Source organism: Symphalangus syndactylus, chromosome 13, assembly GCF_028878055.3.
Source record: "Symphalangus syndactylus isolate Jambi chromosome 13, NHGRI_mSymSyn1-v2.1_pri, whole genome shotgun sequence".
NCBI lineage: Eukaryota > Metazoa > Chordata > Mammalia > Primates > Hylobatidae > Symphalangus > Symphalangus syndactylus.
Window position 1 is genome coordinate 80,380,600 of NC_072435.2, and position 26,547 is coordinate 80,407,146.

The 26,547-nt window shown below is 33.9% G+C and overlaps 1 protein-coding gene across 1 annotated transcript; it reads right to left on the reverse strand.

Moving 5' to 3' along the window:
• Positions 1–4,585: 4,585 nt before the first annotated feature.
• TSPAN19 (tetraspanin 19) lies at positions 4,586–26,544 on the reverse strand. The gene is made up of 10 exons (XM_055237256.2): positions 26,496–26,544; positions 25,440–25,563; positions 20,115–20,207; positions 19,953–20,025; positions 18,134–18,258; positions 13,524–13,598; positions 9,870–9,980; positions 7,724–7,867; positions 6,149–6,232; positions 4,586–4,768 (listed from the first exon to the last, which is right to left on the reverse strand). The coding sequence occupies exons 3-10, from the start codon at positions 20,178–20,180 to the stop codon at positions 4,700–4,702; spliced, it is 747 nt and encodes a 248-aa protein (XP_055093231.1). The 5' UTR covers positions 20,181–20,207; positions 25,440–25,563; positions 26,496–26,544; the 3' UTR covers positions 4,586–4,699.
• Positions 26,545–26,547: the final 3 nt, after the last annotated feature.

A 26,547-nucleotide genomic window follows, 5' to 3' on the forward strand; every position in this document is an offset into this window, starting at 1 on the left:
TCCCAATCCTGTTACCATTTTGTTTTTAATTCATTTGAGGTTGTTAATAATGTTTCCAAATTTGATTGTAGAATTACTCTAACACTTTAAAAACTTCTTTTATTTTTTAACAAGAAGAAATTCTTATAAGCCTCAATAGGTTTAAATTGATCCATGACATGCTAGCCATACTTTTACTTAATAGAATTTGGGCACAGTATATAGCAATATACTTAGTAGAATATGAAAATTGCTTACTCACATCTGACATTGTTGTTTAAACATTTGATAATACATTTTGTTCCTGGAGTTTTAATAGTAATAACACATTTCAACATTGAAAAAAGTTGTATTTCATCCTCCTGGAGGAAATAAATTAATAAATAGTAAACCACTTACATTGGAATATCGGTGATAACTTTTGATTTGCCAACACTTTAATGTGTCTCTATCCTAGAAATTTAACAATAAAAGACTCTGTTGATTTTGTATATATTATTTCTAATTCTACTGCATATGAAACTTTGTGTTTTGTGTACATCTTTTTGTGGGCATTTTATATATAATCTTTTGTATATAATATATTATTTGTATATGATATACATTTTGTATATAACATTCTTTTGAATATAGCACATTCTAATTTTGTATATAACATTCTAATTCTACTACATATGATAGCTTGTGTTATATATTCGCATACATTTATACACATATTAAAAAGTATTTGTATTTTAGTAAAAACCTGTATAGATTCTTACAGACATATTCTGTTGTCTAGCATCTTTTACATTTTTCCCCTGAAATAAAATATCCTACTGAGAGAAATCATTAATCAGGGAAATCAATAGTTTTGCATATTTCAGTACATATATCTTCTCAAACATTAAGGAGGATGAATTACTACTATAGTTGAATATGGTCAGTTACAGGTTTAATAATACATCCCAACAATTGTTAAGCACTTTAAATTTATAAATGCACCTATGTAAAAACATTTTCATTATTGAAATATTGAAACTAGTGAAAGTCTCATCTCTATAATTTGTCAAAAAATAGCTTCTGCTCTCTGTTTTTATCATTTACACAGTGTTAAAGTCCATTATTGTTCAGTAATTATTTACAGTTCTACTAAAAATATGCTATCATTCTCTCTAATATAATAGGTGGTCCCCCCCAAAAAAAAATAAAGAAGCAAAATAAAGAAGCTAAACTTATATCAGTAAAACAAGTGGTGTAGAGCAGTTTATCTGTTTTTATAAAAAAAATATTTTCCAGACCTTTATCACGGTAGTGAGAACATTGATTTTTAGTGTGTGTGTTCCTTTTGCCAGGGACTCTTATATCCCTGAATGTTTACTCCTCTAAGATCAGAAAGATAAAATGAAGGTATACAAATATTAAACAAATGTCACAAACACTAAACAAAAGCTTAGGACTGGCTAATATGATTTCTATTGTGTTATTCTCTTAAACATTTGTTTCAATGAAATCTTTTTAAAGAAGTTTTGATTCACAAATATCTCTCATTCAGGTTCCTAGAGAGGGGAGATATGGGTGGCAGCGAGTAACTGAACTCGCGGCTCTTATTTACCGAACACATCTGGACTTTATGATAGCCTAATGAAATCAAAACTATGGAATATAGTCAGCATCAAACTAAGAGGACAACTGGGCTTACACTGATGGCATACGGAATAACCTGAACTTTTAAAGTTTATTAACATTTATTGTTAAGCTCTGAGCAGGGCTTTGAAGTTTTAAAGATGACTCAAAAAATAGCTACCTTAAGTTTTTTGCTAACTAGTGGAGAACGCAGACACTTAAGAAACCATTTCAGTAAGATTTTTAAAGTGTTAAGTATTAAAATTACCTTGTTTCTTCCAAAGTCTTTCCCATTTTAGAAAATGGTAATTCCATCCTTCCGGTTACTCTGGTCATCCTTAACTCCTCTCTTTCATATTCCTACTTTCAAACTGTGGGTAAATTCTGATGACTCCACCTCAAAATGCATACAGAATCTGATCACTTCTCAGTAACTTTACCTCTACTCTGCAGCCTAATCCACCATCATCTATCTAGATTATTAAATAAAATCCAGTCTGTTTTCCCTGCTTCCATACTTGCCCCCTTTATTTTTAACATGGCAACTGTATTCCTCCTATTAAAATACAAATCTGACCATGTCACTTATGAAAAATCTGCCAATTGCTTTACATCTTACTTGAGTAGAAATGAAAGTCCTGAGAGTGATTGTCAAGTCCTGTCAAGACCTCTTACCCCTCTGAAACTTTCTCCATTCCTCCCCAGCCTGTTTACTAGGCACACTGCTTTTTTGCCTTTCTTTGAACTCAACATGCTCACAGCACACTTTCCCCTTACTTTCTTGTCTCTATCAATCCTTTACTCAAAAGTCATTTTCTCAGTGAGGCTTTTTTATTTTATTTTATTTTTTTGTATATCCTATTTAGAACTGCAGTCCCCACAATCCCCCATATCCTGCTTATTCTACTTCCTCATTTTTTCTCTATAGCACTTCCTGCCATGACATGATATCTACTTTATATTTCGTTGTTTGGTTTCCCTGACTTGAAGGTAACCTTCATGAGGGCAATGTTTTTTTAACATTTTTTTTTATTTTGTTTTGTTTGATTCACTGCCATTTCCCTACCCCTAGGTACAGTGCTGGACATATAGTAGTTGCTGAATAAGTAATTGCTGAATTAATGACTTTTCTTTCAGAAGTGCTCCCTGAACCTCTAAGGCAAACTGGCATTCCCTCTCTTGGTGTCTATAAAAATTATTACATATATAAAATGTATTTGTTTTCATATCTGGCTGCATGACGGGACTGCAAGTTTAACGACAGGGACAGGGCCAGCTACTTACAAAGCTACTTACATGGGCGCCTTCTAAAGGCAGGTTGCATGCCCCTAAAGTCAGCCCTGTATGTCTTTTCATCTTCATATCCCAATAATTAGCAATGTCACTGGTGAATGTATTATATGTTCTCTGTAAATGCTTGTTGACTGAATGCATACATCCTTATCTACAACAATTCTAAAATATTCTACTTATATAGTACCATCTCAAAATAACCCTGATTTTTGAAGCATAATTAAAATGGGGAGCCTGAACAAGTTAAATGTGTTTGTGTAAGTGATATGACCATTTGAAGGGAAAGTCAGAATTAGGTGTTATCCTAGGTTCTAATTCACTGTTTCACTTCTGATCCAGATTAATTTTTAGGCCTTTCCAAATGTTCTATCTCAGATTTAAAAAAAAAAAAACAAGATTAAGAAGAGAAGCATGATTCTGATCTACTCTATTTTATTTTGCCAAATAAGTAGTTATTATATTCAAGGTATAAAGCAACTTCCTTCCAAACAATATTCCCTAGAATCATAAAGGTGATTGATTCAGGCAGTGGTGCATATAATTTTTGAATTAACTGTATTAACTATGAATAGGCAATCTACTATATACTTTTTTGATGTAAAATCAAATGATCTATATTTATTTGATTAACAATAGTTCGGTTTTCAATTCCTAAGAGAGAGCTTTTTGCTATCAGTGTGTTCCTGTGACATACTTCAGAGAAAACAGAATTTGTAGATAAGTTTTAAATCCCAACAGAATATTTCCCAAAGAATAGAAGGTATATCTACTTGACATATCTAAACCTAAAGAAGGATGCATTGAGGAAAATGGTTACTGTATTTTCTTTTGTGCTGACATTAAAAAGTCCGTAAGTCTCTGAAACCTTCAATGTTCTAAATAGATGGATGAAAAGAGATATGATTGAATTCGTAAATGAGAGTGAGCTTTCTATAGGAGTTGGAGCAATGCAGGATCTTCAGTTAATCTATCTTTTCTTCATGTCCTCAAGGTCAAGACAGCCTTTTGCTATTAAGGACAACAATAGTACCTCACATCTGTATAGCACTTTTTACTTTTCAAAGAATTTATTTTTCTCACAGAATCATTGTTAGGAAAATAGGACAGATAGGTTATTTTTATATTCTTCAGAGAATTGTATACACATGCATTGAATACAATTTAAGGAAAAAGAGAAGAAAAAGAGCTAGTAAAAGGTATGGGATTTCAGTATTTAGAATGGATTATTTTTACTACAGTTAAAACTTCACTGTTATTTTAATATTGTGTTATTTCCATAAAAGTATAACCAAGCCTCTAATTTTAAGTTTATTATCCACTTGCAAACATTATCAGGAAAGACAGATAAATGATTTAGTAGAGATGTTAGTGTCATGAAGATTTAGTACAGATGTTTGTTAGTGTCATAAAAGATTTTTATTTTAAATGTCCTATAAAATCAGTAATGTTTTCTTAAGATCTGCAAATAAAAGGTACATGATATGATTGATTACTTAATTAGTATTTTCTGAACATCATATAGGTATTTTCTCTACAAAAGAAACTCAAAACATACGCTGATAGTTTTGAATTTGCTATATATGATGGTATCCTTTAAATGCAGGTGAACTTCTGAACTGTAGAATTTAATATTTTGAAAAACAAAATTAATATAATTTCATGAATGTTTTATTATAATATTCAGTAATTCAATATTACATATAATCAATAATTTGAATAGATCTGTTATTTAATACAATTCAAAACGGTTTTGGAATAAAATAATATAATGTGATTTTTTAAGAATTAACTGGTTTCTTCTGAACAAATTGAAATCCAAAGGTCACATTTCTGCATGGATTATATTCTTGATGTGTTTGAAGAAACAAACTGTTAATGAGACTTGGAAAACCTAGAAGAAAAGGGAACAATAAGAGATCAAAATTTAATCAATGATAAGAGTAATTTGCAAAGTTAACACTATATAGTCACCAAAATGCATATTGTAAAGGGAAAAGGGATCAAAACTGGTGAGAAAATTTCAGAATAAGGTACATACAGTTGTGAATAAGAAGTCTGCAAAATGAGTCTTCAAGAATAACCCACCTGTTACCAAGTTCATGTACAGAGGAGAATAAGGAAAAACCTTTAGGTTTTAATTACATTATCTATCACTGAGCTAGATGCCTGAACAAACTGCTGATTGTTTTCTTGTTGTTGTTGTTCGATATCTTTCTAATTCTGTCATGAAATGTACAAAACTGCTTCTTTTTTTTAATAGATAATGAAAGGTGGTTTGTAAAGGGCAGAAGATAAAATGGAACATGGATATTACCTCTGCAGTTTTGTCTTAAGATATTCCAGCATGAACACGATAGAGAATAAACATTTAAAAACAATGATATTAATGTGTATAAAGAATGTCTTGGTTCACTACCATTCTGAGACTACAATTGTTACCAATTGAAGAGATGAAAACTTAGGTCAGGGGCTTCATGGATCAATACAAAGTCAAAGGCAGAATCCTTATCCTATCTCTCAAAAAATGCATTATGTATTTGTTTTAGTGGCATAGTCCCCACTATAACAATCTATTTACTCTCACAGTTTCTTTGAATCCATAGCCTGCACTTATTCTTAATAGTCTTCACTGAGACTGAAGAATAGACTTGCTTCTGAAACTTAATTCTGCAGTTGACACCTTTAGATCATGGAATGTGTCTATTTTGCGTCTCATTGTATATTCAACACCTAGTACAGTACATGACACACAGTAAATGCCCCCCCAAATACACTGAATGAATGAACATATAAGTGAACAGTGGATCTTACTAAAGTCAAACATATGCCTAGACTTCAGAAGTCTGCCAACTTGCAGACTGCCCAACATGGTGCTCTTACTGCCAATAGATGAACATATATATATATATATATATATATATACACACACACACACACACACACACACATATATATACACACACACACACACACGTAAAGATATCTATACGTCTATAGATCTATCTATAGATACATATAGAAAGAAAGATAAAAATATACATAGGTACTAGATACCTCAAAGTAATAAAATCACTACCTCCAGGATGACCACTTATTAATAGGCTCCCCCGACCTGGCTGATTAAGGGATCACCTATACAGCTCTTGGATGTAAAGAGCCTCAAAGTCCTGGCTCTGTTATATGAGCTTATCTGATTAGGTCTCCACCTGATTGCTCTGCAGTCTAGTTTACAGTTAATATTTTTCATTTTAACATATGAACAAAAGCTTACCTCTGAAGTTAAAAGTCCAAAGTTAATTCCAATTAAGGTAAACACATTAACATTATACCATGTACTGATTTTATTTTCACAACCCTAAGAAAAAGAAGTTATTCAGATGGACATGGAGATGGAAATGATCTTATACATAAATCTTTACAAAAAATAAAAGGTAAACAGAGATTAGTAATTTACCAAAGTCTGAATAGTAAGTCAATATCTAAGTGGCAACTGGACTTTTAGTCCAGAAAGCTTTGTATGGCAGCAGGACACCTCAGTTGCTAATTTTACAGTTGCTAAGATGTTATCATGTAATTAAAATCAGAAATTTATTACATTTCAGAAAGAGATTTTCTCTTCTGCAGACTATTGTAATTCATCAGGATACAGTAGTTTCCCCACTTACCCACCAGCAATACCCCCAGTGGAGGCCTGAAAACACAGACAGTATCAAGCCCTAAATATATTACATTTTTTCCTATAGAAACATATATATATATATATAAAAAATAGAGTTTAATTTATAAATTAGGCACAACAAGAGATTAACAACAATAACTAATAATAAAATAGAACAATTATAACAATATGCCAGCCTCACTATTCTTACACTTTGAGGTCATCATTAAGTAAATTAAGGGTTCTTGAACACAGGCACTGTGATACCTCAACAGTGGATCTTATAATGAAAGTGACTACTAAGTTACTAAGGGTGGGTAGCATCCGCAGCATGAATACACTGGACAGAGGGATGACTCATGTCCCAGGAGGGACAGGGCAGGAAGACACAAAATTTCCTCATACTACCCAGAACAGTGTGCAATTTAAAACTTATGAATTGTTTATTTCTGGAATTTTCCACTTAATATTTTCAATGGTTGAACTCTCACAATGCGAAACTGCAGATGGGGCAACTACTGTATATACCACCACCTAAAATGGTTATTTCCCAAAGAGTAAATGCTTTAAAAAAAAAAAAAAAGTAATGTTCCATTTATTTATGAATTAATTATGCAATTGAAACAATACATCTTAAGATTAGAATAAGCTTAATATGTAAACTATACAAAGTATTAGCAGTTCTTGGGATGGAAAAATCTAGTTATCAGTATCCCACACCTGTAAATCGCAGTTGCTCCAGAGAACCCTTTACTCTTGCTTCTGCCACACTTACTTGAACACCACATTCATCATTGCTGGGGTTCACTCCCTTAGTTTTTGCCTATTCTTTTACTCCTGGTGTTTTAGCTCCCTTTCCAATCTTATGCACCAAGGCTTTGACAAAAGTGCCTCCTCTTTCCGAGGACTTCTCAAGAAAGGCTGGGGAGAAAGACTGATGATATCCCAAGTTCCAAGAATACATAAATCATATACTCCCAGGAAATTTATTCACTTTATGTATTATACACTGGAAATAACACTACAAATTACCTAATTACGTGTTCAACTTAGGAAAGTGGATTAAGAATGTAGCCACCGTCAACAACATTACTGTTATATAAAAATTTGCTCAGAATTCTAAATTGACTTGCAAAATAAACAAACAAAATACTATAAATACTTGGAGAAGCCTAGATTTATCTTTACCTCGAGGTAAGTTGCATTCAGTGGCTCATCACAAAACCATTTTCTTAAAGTTGACTTTGTGCAAGAACATGGCACCTGTCCTGAATTTTCTTTGTTCTTATTCTTTATCCAGTCTGTGTAATTATGTTGGCCACAACACTGTAACTAGGAAAAAGCTTATATGAATTTTACCATAAAATGTTCAAAATGCAGTTAATTATATGAGATTCATATTGAAGTGGTTTTTGTGATGAATATAACTCATTCATTTTTCCCCATGAATATGTAATGAATTAAATAAGTATATTTGTGTTTATTTAATTCATTACTTTGTTTCCGCTATTATTGTTGTCAGCCATAGATAAAGATCTCTGCTCACATTAGTGGCTTGTGGTTGGATAGAATTATTACATTTGAATTTTATCCAGGATAGAAGATATACTTGATATGCTTACGTATAAATGATGCTTAGGACCATAATATAAAACAATCAGTGGAGCCATATCTTGCTCCTAACTATAGCAATTTTCTTTGTATTTAAAGAATATGCAGTCATAAATGTTTGGTATACCTAAAAAGAGATGCAGGGTAATATCTACCTTTCTAGGATTAATGTGAGATGTTAACTTTCAATTTTGTATTGTGTGAAAATTACCATAAAGAACCAAAAGAGGATAATAAAAATAGTGATAGCATGATCCAACTTTTAAGAAATGTCTCATTTGCAGTGCTGATTCTGGAATCCTGTCAAGCAGAGTTAGGAGGATATGAATCTGTTTACGTATTTGTCACTTAGGAAATAAGAGAAAGGTGAAGTAATTGTTTTCTAAACTTTAATGGAAAATGATAACATTAGTACTCCCTATGTTTACAATATATACCAACAATCTATGACAATTCTAGGAAATGCTGATAACTAAAATAGTGATTGAGAGTTAGGTTACTGATAGTTTAAACAAGCAAACCTACATATATTATCTCAGTTATATTAGTGGCTAGGAACTGAAAGCTGGAATTTCACGAATAGTAGTGATATCATATACAGAATTGTTTCCTCATCATTTTCTGCCCATAGGAAGGTTCACTCCTCTGCTGTAAGTTGTAATGCAGTCTCAAAATACAACACAACACATGTACGGATCACATACATAAGAGAAAAAGACGATGAGTAAAAGTATTTGTAGTTACATTTCAATTCTCTTAAAATGTATTTCCGTTATCGTATGTACTAAGAATAAAACCTATTTTTTCATGTGAGGCATATAATACAGCAGTAAAAAGTACAGAATCTAGTGCCAGATTGTGTGGGTTTGAATCTTGGTTCTGCCACTTATTAGCTGTGCAATCCTCATTAAATTACTAAACTTCTCAGTTTTTCATCTACAAAATGAGGATAACAGTTCCTATGTTATAGGGTTGGGAGGACTGAATTAGCTAATATATGCAAAGCACTTACAAAAAAGTCTGGGACTATGTAAATGTTTGCTACTTTTTTTAATTGGGCACTTACTATATTCCAGGTGCTGATCTATTTCTGTAAACCATTTGGCCAACAATACCCTTCTTTTACCCTTCCACTGCACCTGTCCGGAAAAAATCTGCACTGTGAAATAATAATCTTAAAAAATTAGCTGAAGAGTATGAGTTGCATTTATGCACTGGATCCAAGCCTTTCTATATATTCCATATATTACTTCATTTATTCCTGCCAACCAGAGGTAGAGGTTAGTATGCCCATTTTACGAATGTGGAACTTGGAGTTTAAGAGGGTTGCTTGTCCAGAACCACAAAGCTATTGCACAGCAATCCTGGTATTCAGACTCAAATGGTAACCACCATGTTGCCAGCAGAGACTACTGCTTAAACTTATCTCCCATCAGGTGCAGCAGGATAGACTATCCCACTTGGCAAAAGACCAGCAGCACTTTTCCAGGTGAAACTAAGTTAAAATGCACATCAGCTAACACAGAAAAGAAGATAGGAGTTACAAAAGGAGGATATAACTCAAGATTTGTAAGTGTGGAGAATGCCCTTTTTGCCCAGTTTGTTTGAAAGAAATACAACAAACTCTCATTCCTCTGCCCCTATCCCCTGCCCTGACCTATTCTCTCTTCTGTCCCACAGTGGTCAACACTGACATCTAATTTTTTAGTTAATTTCATCTTACTGTTTTCTGTAAGGCATTCAGAATAGTCCACTTGGTTATATCTTCAGGCTTATCTTTCGATCCATACTCAGAAATGACAAAATCAATTTTGTCATGCCATAGTTGCTGAACCTGTAGAAAATTGTATTAAAAATGAAAATTTCATAGGAATTTATCCATAAAAATTTCATAGAAATTGATGGTTCCTCAAGAGTACCATCATGAAGAGAATATTCAGTATTATTTTTCTGTTTTCTGTTTGTTTAAAATAACTTTTTAACACTTTCAGTGGATATCAAAGCATATGGTTTTTCAATTCGTAATCTATAGGAAGAATATATTACGCTCATTTTACAATTAAGGAAGAAGTAATGTGCTATTCTCATGCATATCTAAGGGAAATTTCTTCTCATACTCTCAGAAAAAAAACTGTAAAAGTATTTTTTATAAGCCAAAAAAGTTTGTTGAGTGTCTTTTCAATGGACACTAGGCTTTTTCTGGCAAACTTCAACATTCCTTGATTCTGTGGGGGTCTGTACTGTACTTTTCATGGTTTATAATTTATTTTACAACTTTAGAAGTTTTAGAAAACTATAGTTATGCAAGTTATACTTGGTCGGACAAATGTACATTTTTCTCGGTGAAGTTATATTTAATTCCTTCTCTCTCTAAGCCTGTTTTGCATCTATTAAGTGATGGCCTATATAAATGTCCTCTTTGGATTCTCCTTTGAATTAGTTTTCTATTGTACTGGTTCCCTCATTAATTAAGATGTTAAATAAAATAATTGACTTCTGAAATCTACTGTATATTTCTACAAAAAATATGATTTTTAAATTTTAAATATTATCCTTTCATAATACTATCAGGGCTCAGAATACAACAACTCCAAAATATAGCACCTTGGTACGCTGAGTATTTTAAGCTCAAGGAAATTGAGAAAACTGCAGAAGCAGGAAGGTCACTTTCTGACCTTCTCCTGCCTTTCTCCCATGAGGCAGGTCATAATAGAATTCTCTGATCCATTTCCCCTGAAGGTATAGCATCAGATCCTCATTCCAGAGGGGTCCTGTCCTATATGCAGAAGCCAAGAAGCATCTGAACAGACAGGCCTTGCTAAATTTCCCCCAGTTTATTACCATTAGATTATATGCTTTTGTCCCCCAATCACACTTTCACATGACTGTCCACAAAAATAGATTTCCTTGGATCTTTGAGTCTTTATTTTTTGGTTAAGTAAATTTGTTATGCTTTTCGTTTGTTAGTTTGTCTTTTGTTATAGGGATCTCAGCCAAGAACCTTGTGATGAACGAGATATAACTTTTTCTCTCCTACAATACTAACACAAAAATGATCAGATTTGGATGGGGATAGACAAAACTCTGCAATTTCAAAAATCTAGGTAATGCAAAGGTAGAACAATCGTAGTAAGTTAAGCATTTACAAATTTATATATTTTTTATAACAAATTACTAATTTGGTCCCCAATAATACCAAAAGGTAGGAAGAATAGATATTATTACTGTTTTATGAATGAGAATACAGACACTCAGAGAATTTAATTATTTACTTTTGTTTACAAGGAGCTGAGACTTTTAAATATAATCATTTGAATACTAGTCTAAGGATTTTTACTGAATTATGCTGTCTTTGACAATAAAAACTAAGTAACTGGTGGGAATATCACAGTAATTATAAAAGGCATGTAAGCTAAAATCTTACTTAGTTACTTATATATCTGTATTTTAATACATTTAAGAAGATTAGAATAATGAAAAGGAGAATTTAGATCTACTTTATACTCTGTTCATTTTTATTTAGAATAAATAAGATATATAGTGCTGTTGGCAGTGTGTGTGGGGTGAAACTTATGGCCTCGTTTCGTTTCTAAAACATTCTTTGGGAGATCCAGAGTGCATATAAATGACAATTTCATGCATAAGTACTTTCCTATGTAACCTATGTGACTAATGTATAAATAAAATTCCTTTATGCTTCCTCAAATTTGGTAAGCATCTATTAAAGGTCTAGTGTATCTTCCACACTGAGTTAGGTACTGTAAATGACATAAAAGATTTAGAGGCTCTTAAGAACTTAATCCAGGTTGAATGCAGAAGACAAACTGATGTAAACAAAGCTGTTAGCTGTGGGGTCAGCTAATGAGTATTTGAGTCTAGGCTCTGTCATTTGGCCATGAAATACTTTAACAAGCATTTCTCATCTCAAAGCCCCAGTTTTCTCTTCTATAAAGTAGGACTTACAGTGCATCTTTAGGGGTTGCTATGAGGATTAATAATACGATGCCTATAGTGTTTATCACAGTCTCTGGCACATGGTAGTTATTAATCAGTTCTTATTTCTAATATATAGAGAGATACAGGAGTGTGTGCATAACATTGAAGCAAATATGGGTGACTGATAAACTATATTTACATATTGATAGCTCTTATGTGTCATATTTATGTTCTATAATGAGGTTGAAATGTTTGAGGATGATAGATTGGGATTTGGTGTTTTGCCAGCAAAACAGCTTTCCAAAACTTACCTGCAGCAGCTAACATACCTTTAAAACTCACACACACACACACACACACACACGCACACACACACACATTTTAGATGTGGAGAAAAGTAATTTTAGTTCTAAATGCCAGGCCATTAACAGTAGGCACTGGACGATGAGCTGTCCAGTAAAGAATGAAGTTGGAGGGCAATGGTGTCATACAGAAAAGATTGTTTTTGAACTTTGGCCATTACAGAAGAGTATAGATAGATATAGAGAAAATCTAGGAACCATATAAATTAATCAGGAGATCCTTCAAAATTAATTAAGATGAGGTAAGAGAACTCTTGCGTAGCTACTTTACAACTGAAACTTGATAAATTGTCAGTTAATGACAACTCTGTAAGGTAGGTAGGCATTAATTATATTTTACAGATAAGGACATTATATTTTACAGATAAGCAAGTTGTTGATCCCTAACCATATTCGTATCTGTATGACTTCAAGTATATGTTCATTTTACTATAGGACAATTAATCTCCCGTGATATAAGACAGGTCTTGACTGAACTGAAATACTGAAATGTCCTAAAGGATTATAAGTAACTGTAGGTTGTAATAGGTAAGTTTTGTTGACCAAAAGTTGTTTTCAGGCTTATTATATGCTTTTTTGAACTAAATTTGATAAACCTAAATCTTGCTCTAATTAATCACTCATCACACTACCTGTAGAAAATATAGGAATTATTCAGTATGTCTTGTTTAAGTGAAATTGCTAAATTTCAAATTAGTTAGAGTCTAATTTTGTTTCTTTGCAAAAACATAATACAGTTGTTGGGTCAGTAGTGGTAGCCAGAGTTGGTAGGAGGAGAAGGTAAAAATTTGAACTCCTAAATCTCAGTACCACCTCCTTTTCCTCAATACTGTTTGATATTTAAAGCTACTTTCTAATCATATGCAAACGGAGTTAAAGGCAAGTTCCCCTATCTACCCTTTTCAGTGTGACTCCTGGCCCTTTCCTATACTCTAGTACTTTCATTGAATATTATTTTCCCCTAAAGAAATTTACCTTTGGCTTTTAATGTAGGATCAATGGTCTCAATACTCTAAGGTATCCAATTTTCTTTAAACTTCAAATAACAGGATGTATTGAAAAGGATTTACTTTCCATACCTCCTCTTTCTTTGTGACGATGAATGCCGAAAGTACAACCTGAACAGCAAAGGCCCATGTTATCAATACTGCATACTAAAACAAAAGAAAAATAGAGATGATGACTATGCTACTATATGCTACTAATATATGTTTTGTATGCTCAAATAATGGGAAAACACACACCATTGGAAATACGCAACCATAAAGTACATATGGGTATTGCTGAGGCTTCCTGCCTTCACAAATATGAATGAAATTAGTGAAATAGCAAGGCAAAGTAAAAAACAAATGAACATTTGGATAAGAGCAAGAGAGAAAGAAGTGAAGGTAATTAATGAGCACCTTGGTCCAACAGAGTTGTCGATGATGCCATCTTAATTCAGTTCTAAAACTATTATAGGGTGAATTTAATTATCTTCACCTCACATTATTTTGCTAAAACTAAAGACTCACTAAATTTCTGATGTGCTATTTAAACTTATGCAGAAAGTAGAACATATAACAAAAGCAACTGCAATAATAAACTTAATTCTGTACATACACTTGGGCTATTTCCTGAAAACTGAAAATACTTGTATCCAAACCAAATAAAATAATGTTTACATTTATTAGACTATTTAATTTTTTAAAAAAATTTATGGCCAATTTAGTCTTCTTCATCATAGCTGTGGTCAACCTAAAAAAAAGGCACAAAAGAAAATTATCTCTAAATACGTTGAGTTATTCAAGAATAAGAAATAAAGATTATAGTCCAGATTGCATGAAATGGTAAACTACCAGTTCATTCTGTGAGGAGAGGGTAGAGAGAAGCATTTAGTAGCAAAACAGGCGAGATTTACATAAAGTGCTTAGAAACAGAGTTTATTGGTTCTAAAGATTCAAAGCCAGAGTTGTTGCCAGTTCACTGGTAGAGATGCCATGACTGGTCAAGTGCTCTTCCAAGAACATCTTATCTGGATTACTGCAGTCCTAAGGAATATCTAGTCATAAACCTTATAAAAGCAGGAGATAACTGAAGACAGTCTCTAGCTGGGAGTTTTCAGAAAGTCCTTAGAAACAGTATTTATTTCAGACACGTAAGCTTGAGCCTCCTCTCCTTTAGGCTTTCCTGGCTCTATTTTGTCTGGGTCTGACAAAAGTGATTTCCTGCTGGTAACTGCAACTTTTACACAGCATATATTAATATATAAGATTTAGAATTTGGCTGGGCATAGTGGCTCACAGCTGTAATCCCAGCACGTTGGGAGGCCGAGGTGGGCAGATCACTTTAGATCAGGAGTTCAAGAGCAGCCTGGCCCACATGGTGAAATCCCTCTCTACTAAAAATACAAAAATTAGCCGGGCATGGTGGCTTGCAGCTGTAATTCCAGCTACTTCGGAATCTGAGGCAGGAGAATCGCTTGAACCCGGGAGGCAGAGGTTGCAGTGAGCCGAGTTAGCGCCACTGCACTCCAGCCTAGCGACAGAGCGAGACTCCATCTTAAAAAAAAAAAAAAAAGAAAAGAAAAAAGAAAAAAAGAAAAAAAAGATTTAGAATTCATAACAATTTTAAAAGTGGTCTGAATATTTACTAGGCAAAATATAAGTACTAATGATTTACTGTATTATTTATTTACTTTTTAGTTGGCCCTCACAGAGATAAAAATTATTTAATTATATATATTTTACACATCTAATACTTTAAAATATCCGACCAAAATTTTCTTCTTGAGATATGTTTCCTAGTTTCAGAGAAAAAAAAATTCAGAGACAAAAATGTAGTCTTTACATCTGTTTAGATGTTTAGATTTTTAACTTCCACGTGTAGTATCTCACTTAATCTTATACTAAAAAGGGATTGGTAGAGGCAGGAAAAATTGTATGAAAGCATTTTTTTTTTTTTTTTTTTGGAGATGGAGTCTCGCTCTGTGGCGCAGGCTGGAGTGCAGTGGTGCCATCTCAGCTCACTGCAACTTTCGCCTCCCAGGTTCAAGTGATTCTCGTTCCTCAGCCTCCCTAGTAGCTGGGATTACCGGTGCCCACCACCACGCCAGGCTGATTTTTGTATTTTTAGTAGAGATGGGGTTTCACCATGGTGGCCAGGCTGGTCTCCAACTACTGACCTCAGGTGATCTGCACACCTTGGCCTCCCAAATGGTTGAGATTACAGGCGTGAGCCACCACACCCGGCATATGAAACAATTTTTAAAATTCTTGGGTATCTTAGATTAGAGTAGGAGTATGTAAAATCACCTTTAAGACGTGGAATGGCTTTTTTTGTGGGTGGGGGGAGGTGGCGGATGGAGTTTCACTCTTTTTGCTGAGGCTGGAGTGCAATGGTGTGATCTTGGCTCACTGCAACCTCCACCTCCCGGGTTCAAGCGATTCTCCTGCCTCAGCTTCCCAAGTAGCTGGGATTGCAGGCACCTGCCGTCATGCCCGGCTAATTTTTTGTATTTTTAGTAGAGATGGAGTTTCCCCATGTTGGCCAGGATGGTCTCGATCTCTTGACCTCATGATCCGCCTGCCTTGGCCTCCAAAAGTGCTGGGATTACAGGCGTGAGCCACTGCGCCCAGCCCAAGACATGGAATAGCTTTTAGGCCTATAATATTTGCCCATAAGTTGACCATGTGAATTAATTTGGTTCGGGGAAAGATATATTCATCAGAAAAATATTGGTAAATTCAGAGGAGAATAGCAAAGTGTCACAATGGCCAAATTAGCAATGTCCTTCCACAGAATGTCTAAAAGGAATGGTGGTATCTTGGTTGCAGACCCTAATCTGTCAGATCCTATGTTCATGTATATCCTTATGATGGCATCTATCAGGCTTTCTCATTCAGATGTCATTAATACTTGAATTATATGAGGCAGAAACTAAGGAAATGTTTGTTTTACTCCCTCTACTTTCCCCCTTCGTTTCCTATCCCCTGCCCCCTACATTGTATAAGCAGTAGACTGCATTTCCTTTGCCTACATGGAAATTTGTGACAAGAAGAAAAAATCAAGATTTTCTTGCAAGCCATTTCTGTTCTGGTTTTTATAACCAAAATCTGAAGCTCAGTGAGAAAATTATGCTAAGGATCCTGGAAAGAGAGAGAGACAAGATTTGAGAAGAGAGAGTTGGCCTTGGAGGAGAAGAAGAAAGAATAAAGTCTCTTCTTAAACTAAAAAGATTTTGAGGTGGAATCTGGAAGTCTGTGGGTTTCCAGAGCAACAGAGGATAGTCCTTGGAATCCTGGCACTGCCCTGGTAAGGTGGTAAAACCCCAGAGGGAAATCAGGGTCCATACCTAAAATGCCTGTGCCAGGGTAATATTCAAATAGTAGTAGAAATTATTATTAATAGGCAACAACTGATTCCTATGCCAGGTGTACCTCCTAATTGCTGTGTCACTAGGGAGGTCTGACTGCCTCAGGGAAGGAAGACTGAAGGAATGGAACTGAGGTACTGGTTATTTACCAATATTTCACAAAAGGGTTTCACTGATATGCCTGTACTGGCAAATACTGGATGAATAGCAGCCCTACCTTTGCCACTCATGGCCATTCAAAGAGCAGAATGAGTAGACCTGAAGGGACCATGTGAGCTGGGAAAGTGAGTGTATTTGTGGTAACTGGCATAGACTGATAACTAGTGTCCAGGGTGACCACCCAGACTTTCAGTGCTCCATAAAAGCTGAGTATCTCTGCATTCTTCCTGGTAAGGGACAAAATGACAGCAGCTGAACTTCCTATCTGCTTGGCTGCAAATTAAAATCAATTTGATTTAGAGAAAAATGTAAAGGCTATATTTCATCTGAGTGTGTGTATTGTGATCCATAACTGCCACATGTATGGTAATTGGCTCATGTCCAGGTCAGTACTCTGGAATATAATTTGCCTTTTAATGTTACAAGCCTCGAGAGAAACAGTGCGCAAGCCAGATGCTACAGTCTGCCTCTTTCGGTAATTATAGTTCTCTTTTAAAAATAACAATTTGTGATCTCAATTATAAGTTACCTTTCATGGCAATGGTAGACACTATTATTAAAGAGGGGAGGAAAAGAGTGGGGCAAAGGTTGAAAAGTAACTGCTGGGTACTATGCTCACTCACTAGCTGGGTGACAGGATCAATCGAATTCCAAACCTCAGCATCGTGCAATATACCCATGTAACAAACTTGCACATGTACCCTGAATATACAATAAAAGTTGAAATTATAAAAAAATACATACATACATAAGTTACCTTTCCGCGTGCCATGCCCACAAAGAGAAAAATGTGCTGACTATAGATCATGTTTCTTTTTCCCTGGTAGGCTACATTGCTCATTGACTTGAATACACTTTATTCTAATTCTAGCCTTCAGATTCTTAAGTTTGGTGAATTGCAGTTCACCCTAGGAGACGGAGAGTCCTATTGACTCTGTGTTGAAAATTAAATGTACAAATGTGCTGAAGTACAGAATCAATTCATAGAAAACGCACTAAGAAAATCCTATCTGGAAAAGTGACTTTGTTGGATGGAGGAGGGTGTGCTTCATTTGAATTACTCTAAGGACATACTTTACTGCAGTGCAATGCTAATATAAATCAGTACTCGTTTGTGTAACTTAGATACTTAAGAATCTAAGATAAAAATTTAAACTATTGAAATGAAATACGTACCACAATTAGGAGCCATCTAATTTCATTGTGAATTCCTATATAACCCAATAGACAAAAAAGAACAGTAGAAGATCCCATTCCAATCAAAATTTGAGAAATAGATACTATGAAGCGATTATTTTCATCTGTGAAAAGTACAGAATTACTTATTATGAAGTGGCATTTTATATGAAGTGGTATTTTATTTATTTTCTATTTAAGAATAATTACAGCAATCAAAAGTTTTTCTGAGCAGCTGTTGCCAAACCACTAGGATTCTCTGTCTCTGTCTCTCAATTTTGGACCTCATGTACCAGCTCTTACTTTTAGAAACAACCTTTCTTCCTTTTCTGACATGAAGAGATTTCTTAAATTTCAGAAGATCATTTTACCCTTATCCTCCTTGTCTTCTATGAGAGAATAATTTTTTTTCTAAGATTTCGTCTATGTCCAACGTGTATTCAAACATTCATGTATTCACTCATTCATCAAAAATCTTTAGAACCTAATATGTGTGAGTTAGATGTATACATCCTGAATTTATTGCTAATATGATCCCTTTCAAACTGTATTTTATTTTTCCCCATCTAGACTGTGAGCCCTCAGTGCTAGAGATTATATATATTATCCAGTCAACAGGCTGACTGTTGAATGCTTGGTGCTATGGCACAAACAGCAGAACAATAAATGCTCAACAAATAATTGTTTTAAAAAAGAAGGACGATGGATAAATGAATTAAACATGTGGGAGGTGTTATGGGAGAACAGTGTAGGCAGTGGTGTGCTGGAGTGAGCTTGTACTGGCTCATAAAAGCCAATTGTGATATTTTCAGGAAATCTGCAAACCAACTGAATTCACTTTGATACTTTGAAATTGGCCATCGAGGAACTGTTTAAACCATGGAAATGGGCAGATGTCATAAATCAATATTCTCTATTCCAGAACTGGTTGTTAAATGTTTGCCAGCATACTACTGGGAACAGAGGCACCTAAACCAGTTGGGGGAGAAGGTTAGAAGGTTTGGGCAAGGCTGCTGGAAAAGGTAACATCTGAGCATAGGCTTTATTGGTCATTGTAAATATCCAGGTTGGAATGGTGGAGCATTTCTGAGACATCCAGCAGCACAGGGTGTGTAAGAAACTCAGCTTTGTTGGCACTTACAGTTTGAGTCAGATGAGACTAAAAATGTTTGCAGGGATGAAATTATAGGCATTTTGTTTTTCAGTCTTCTTCACTGAAATAAAGTTCCATGTGGATAGGAACTTTATTTTGTTTGCTCACTACCATATCCTCAGCTCTTAGGGCAATGACTGACAGAGAGAAGATGCTTAGTAATGTTTGCTATAGGAGTAAATAGTGGCAATGGGGAGTCAGATAAAAGCTTTTAATAGGAAAGTTACATGGTTAAAATTGCATTTTAAAATTTTCTTTTTAAAGTGACAACTAATAATTGTACATATTCATGGGTGTTGTTTTGATACATACAATATATATGGTGATCAGATCAGAGTAATTAGCATGTCTAGTCACCTCAAATATGTATCATTTTTGTGTGTTGGGAATATTCAATATTCTTCTAGCTATTTGTGACTACATAATACATTATTGTTAACTACAGTTATCCTACAGTAGTATAGAACACTAGAACTTTTTTCTTCTATCTAGCTGTAATTTTGTATCCTTTAAAAAATCTCTAGAACTGATGAAGACTTTAAGAGGGAATGCTGGAAACTTAATAAATTACAGAGAAATACTGCCACCTGCTGAATAAATTGTGTATACAACTGTTTAAAATTGAATGTCTATTTCACTGAGAGAAAAACAAAAATAGATACATACCAAAAGCTGTTAAAAAATTATTTCTATCTAATAAGAGCCATGCACCAAATCCCATGAATAAAAGTCCAAGAACCTAAAAAAAGAAAGTCAATGCTTATTTTTTTGTAATTGCCTATACAATAGATTATATTTTCTTTACTATATAATTATGAAGATTCTTACCAAGAAAGCTCCATTAATGAGATTAAGAAAGTACTTAATAATTATTGTTTTGTTATTTCTTAACATTCTTTTTCTTCCAAGATACTGATGATTCTGAAAAGACAACCATAACTTTTTTAATAAACATTCTACACAACTTTAAATATTTCTCCCTACGTATGTTCTTTATTTGCACATTTTTCTTCTCAAATCAATTATCAGTATAACATACTTCCATCTCTAAATGAAAGGATATATTGAAGGTATCTTGAAACTGTACCTTGCCTGCATTTTTTTTTACTAGAGAGTATCTGTACTTAAAATAATAAATATATATCTTCAATGCTTTGACTAGGCAATTAAGACTAAGAAGACATTTGTATAACAAGTCAAGCAGCCTTACTGAACTTCTTGCAGTTTCAAAAAGTATAAGATATTTTGTTTTCAGTCTTATTGTATTTTTAAATTTTTATTTTAATCCTAACCATTAGATGGCCAGGAAAATTTCCAGTCTTAATATACCTTGTTCCCCTGGCTGGAAAGTTTTCCTCACTTCTGCATGCCCTTCCCCCTTCTCAGAATAATATTAGCTCCTCACTGAGGTGTTGGTTTGGGGATCTTTCTCTTAACCCAATTTGTTGCCTCTAAAATTTCTCATTGACCTGTCTTCTTCCCCACAGAGAGTCAGGGGTATTTAAGTGGCGAGAGTATGTCTTATATACCATTGTAACCTCTAGGTTTAGCACACAGCAGGTACTTGATATATATTTGTTGAATGCATGAATGGATAGATGAATTAAATTACTTAATCTATAATTTAGTTTGGTATGCAGTATATAGAAAAACTAAAGTAACTTTCATTAAAATTTATTTTCCAGATAGCCAATTTTCCTAAAACTTTCATGGAAAAATCAATACCTACTCCATTGGTTTCTGGTGCTGGTTAGTAGAGATGAAAGTTTCAAACCTAATCTTGAGTATGTTCCCAGATTTTGTCTTTCCTCTTCTCGTTGTTTTAATTCTAACTAGCACTATACTTTTAAACATACTGTAGTTTACAATGTTTTAATATACATAGTGCATGATTGACATGATAGAAGCAGATTTAATAAGATTACTTTAAAGATATTTGTCTGTCCCTAATTAGTCAGAAACCAATTTGTTTGTTGAACTGAAGGATGCTTTGAAAAGTGGGAAAAAAAGAGATGTCTACATTAGTCTATGTACTACCTTCCCTACTTTATCGTAAACCATCTTCCTCGTAAAATCTCCCAGTGTTCTTCTTCTCAGTTTAAGGAGTCACTACAGGTTATATCTTCTACCTATGCTTTGAATTCTCTTGCTGTCATTTGGTTTTTCTACTTTCCATCCTGTTGTCTTATTCCTTAATTCCTCTAATGCCTGGCATGTTTTGATGGGACACTCAGTTGGAAAGACTGCATGATTTTTATTTCAGTTTATTTCAAAGATGCTATAAATCTACATTTTTGGTGCCAATTCTATTTACTACTACATGTGGAACGCTCTCTCACAGCCTGAACGAGAAGATAGGCACAAAGTTTTGGCCCCTGTCTGTGAACAAGAAAGAGAATGGAGACTAATGAACCAGAAATCTCTGTAGTAACTCTGATGTGAAATGTTGAAGGCACGTACTTGAGTGTTGATGTGGTAATAATTAGCATGTTAGCAGGGTGGTCAAGCTGCAATGCTTTATCAAAGGACCCAAATATAGAAATAAACTTTTATTTATCTCTTAGTTCAAAGTAGGTGATTGGTTCACTTCTAGGAAATCATGTTAGAAACTTGGAGCTAATTCTGGCCTGTTCAACATGTGGCTTCCAAATTGGCTGCAGGTGGCATCTTTTATAGCTAACAGAAAGGGAAGGGGATGAGTAAATTCAGGCAGGCATCTTTTAAGCAAGTGAGGTTGAAGTTGTACACTTCTCTTCTGTTTATATTCCACCAGCACAGACTTGGTCCCACAGCAATACTCAGCTTCAGTTGAAGGCAACCATGTACCCAGGATAAAGAAAAGAAAATAGTTAGGGGGGTGAGGGCCAAACAAAATGCTCACTGGTCAGAAAAGGCCAATTATAGACGATAATTAGAAAAAAAAGAGAGCTTGGATTAAGCTTTAATATGCTTTACTGTGGAAAAGAATCAAAGACAATAAGAAAGATTCATGTAGGATGGGAAAATAAAAGGATAATGGTAATCACTGGAAATTTAAAAATTTGGGAAAATGGTTTAGAAGAAAAATTCATAAATTCAATATTTCATGATTGAATTTGAATTGGTGAAGGATATCTGTGGGTTATGTCTCATAAGGACTGTAAATGGAGTGCAGATAAATGGGTAGCATAGGCTGTACAGACTTGAAAGCCATTCATAGAGAACCAATGTTGTGGGTGTGAATGAAAGAGAAAAGAGGGACTGTCTATAGATGGAAATGGGCAGAGGTTTGATGGTAGAGAATGAAATGATACAATTAAGAATTTGGAATTTTTAAAGCCGACTTTTACAGACTGAGAAGACAATCAAGGCATGATCTCATGGAAACCAATAGAGAAAGACATTTCTAGATCATGGTGTCATATCATGGTGTTACATGGTACAGAAGTCAAAAGGGGTGAGAATTTAGTAAGCTCAAAGGTAGGCAACATGGTAAGGAAGATGTTTATGATAATTTCAAAACTGTGGTTCAAGGTTACAAAGTTAAAACACAACAAACTGTGCATCCAAGCAACGATTCAAAGAAGCCCATGACTATGTTTACAAAGAATGGTAAAATGAGATGGTCATGTGTTGGCTTTTTCAGCCATAAGCTGCACATACTGGAAACAACGTCAGTGAGAACAATGACGTGCCAACACAAAGATACACAGTAAGTTAAGTGTAGTTCTTATTTAAATATTTGTAGTGTGAAAGATCTACATTTTCTTTTGCTATAACAAAGAATTTGTTTCTAACTTAATTAAATAAGGTCCCGGTGTGGCATTTATTTTGTTCAGTTCCTGACTAGTTAATTGATGTTGAAAGCTCAACAGCAGAGATGATATGGGAACGGACAACTTACAATAATTAATCTATTCATAGGTGTTATTTTTCACTAGTTTAATAAACTCTAATTGCTTCTTGTTATTGTTTTTATATTCCAAGTTCCAAGAGATGGGAACACACAAATGAACGAGTAAGGGAACGTCAAGGAGTCAAATATTAAAACCTGTGGCTGACTCTGAATTATGGGTTGAGGTGGGGACAGGAAATAAAGGAAATAGGAAAGTTTCATAGAGAAGATGATTTTGAGATGACTCTTGAAGGAAGATTAAGAAGGTCCTAGTTAGACAAAAATGGGAGAGAGATAGGAAATATTCAAGACAGAGGGAACACTATGTTCACAAGCTTTACAATCAGGTGTAAGGAGGCATGGATCAGAGTGGCAAGAGATGAAAGATAAGCTAAAGAAGTAGACTCAGTAAAGATTGTGACAAATCTTATATGCTTCATTAAAGATTTTTTTTTTCCTGAAGGTAATAGGGAGTCGTAATTCTGGCCTCAATGTGGAAGCCAAATTAGAAAAGACATTTAAGATAGGGGGGTAATTTATAAAGCTAATGCACTATTAGTGTTCCTAAAAGAAAAATGTGGTCTAGACTGCAAAATGGCTGTGGGAATGGAAACAGAATCACAATATGAGAGGTGTCGTAGGAAGTAGAATCGCCAGCATTGGGATAACCAAAGAATCAAAGATGGAATGTAGTCTGTAGAAACGATGTAATTAAACTTTGAACATTATCTTATATTCTACATTGTCTCATTTAAATTGATTCCCTTTATCATTGATAGTTTGCAAATGCTATTATCCCCAATATCATCAATGAGGAGAGAAAGACTCAGCAAGGCAAAATTACTTGCCAAAGATCACTTAGTTAATAAATGGCAGAGATGAGATTTAAATCCACAAATATAAACCACCCTCTCAATAACTTTCCCAAGCCCCAGTGTCATCATCTGTAAATGCAAATTATAATAGTACACACCTCAAAGAGATGTTGTGAAAATTAGATGAGATTATGTTTGTAAAGCTCTTAGCCCAGTGCCTGGTTAGATGTTAGTTATCTCGTTATATCATAAGGCTAGAATCTCGTTATATCATATCTCAGTATAGAAATACTAAGATTATACAAGAGTCATGCATGTGAGAATGATGAATGGGATGGAAACTGTGGGAAAGTCATAAATTCTCATTTTTCTGTGAAGTAGTTGGTCATGACAGCAGCTGGGAGGGAGCACAAAGAGAGTTAGAGAATCTGAAGGCTTGAGACACACTTTAAGTGGAACAAGAGAATGAGAGGCCTAAGAATACAATATGTGGTACTACGAGCTACACGGTAAATTACTTTTACTCAATAATTACCGTGCCTCAAGAAAATGAAACAAAGAAATACCTGCTATGCAACTATTTTGAACACAACAATGATATTACGGGATATTTAAATTATATCGCTGCCATATGAAGAATAAAGCGGTTGTTGAAAAATGCTATTAAACTAAAATGATTTCACTACTCAGCATTTTCAAAGGAATATTAGTCTTGTCAGATAACAAAGAACCAACAGTTATCTCTCATTCTTTCATTCTCTCAATAAATATTTATTATGTACTCTCTAAAGGAAATATGCATTGTTAAGCCAATATGCTATAAATCAACCACACTTACAAATTGTTTTTAAAATTTAAATGAAATGAAGTTAACATGTTCAAAAGAAACAAAAGTCTACTCAGGTTAAAGGGTAGTAGGCAAACCAACATACTCAATCTGAAGTTACCATTTCTAGGAATAGTGCAATTAAAATGGACTTCTGCTAAATGCTACATGGTTGATAAACAATAGTGTCAAGTTAAATTTACTTATAATCTACAAATGTATTAGATAACTGCTGCCTTTTGTTTATTTTTGATTAGTAATATTCTAGTGAAATTATGACTAATTGATAAAGTTGTCCTTTCTTCCAAAGTAAAAAATCGCATGACAATATAAGAGATCTATCACCATGAATTAATTTATCTTCAGAAAAACTTTCAGGGTTTTTCTTTTTTGCTGTCAATATTTGACAAAGTAAGCTTTGAGAAGGAAAGGAACTAAGGCATTTCCAAAATTATTTGATTATGAAAACTATTCAAAATTAATTTTGAAATTATTAAAGGATTTATAACTTTTAGAAGTCGGGATAGTTTCATAATCAAAAATAAAACTAATCTTAAGATTCTTACATGTGAACTTCAACACAATATGAAAGTCTATTTTAAATGAAGAGTTTGAGGTTCGAACACAGTAGCTCATACCTATAATCCCAGTGCTTTGGGAGGCCAAGGCGTGAGGATTACTTGAGTACAGGAGTTGGAGGCTACAGTGAGCAATAATTGTACCACTGCACTCCAGCCTGGGCAACAGATGGAGACCCTGTCTCTAAAAAAGCAATAAAAAATAGATAATTTCAATAGTCTATAAATCAGCAATAAAACAAAACTTAAAAAAAGAACAAATTCCATTTGAGCATGGCCTTTGATAATGAAAATACTCTGAATTTAATTAGACCTGAAACCAAGTATAATTTATTTTTAAAAATCATTTTTCCTGAAAAGGAAACTAACATGTGTGCTTTTAATATGAGAAGTCTATTAACGTCTCACTTTATATTATTAGTTCTTATGTTGATGCAATTCAAGTTTATTGTTACCAGGAAATGTAGTCTATTTTTTTTTCCAGAGGCTCAATGAAATATTTGCTTTTAGCTTATTTTATAGCAGATACCTTTTACAATTATGGCTACTTCCTTTTAGAATTTAATGCCTTGTTTGCAAACTTTAAAAGAAAATTAAAGTCAAAAATGTTATTAATTAAAATATTATTTTGTACCCTATATATTTGCTCCACAAAAAACTTAATAAATTAAGTTAAAATTAAATAGCATGACATAAATTTAGAAATTAAGGTTTTATAGTGAAATACTGTGTGCCAATATTTTTACAGTAAAATAACTCCAGAAAATAATTTTTCAAATTTCTCACCCGCATCCCTTCAGTTAGAGGTTTTTGATGGGCATTAATGATTTTTTCTTTTTTCTTTTCTTTTCTTTTTTAAAAAACTGTTGTCATGGAAGGCAAACAACTTATTGACTTCTCTTCCATACTTCTAGATCCCACAAATCACTGTTCAGGATTAAGGGTTTGTGGAATTAACACCTTATACATGGGCAAATCACCAGATGGAAATATAAATATATGTAGCTCAGAAACAATTTAAACAATTTAAAAGTGAGATTACATCTACTTGGGTAATTATAACAAAATTTCATTTTATTAAATATTTTCAAAAGTTACTTAAATATTAAAATCTACCTGTAAAAAAAAGCTCTCCATCCAGTCCCTGAAATGCTGCGTTCGTTTCAAT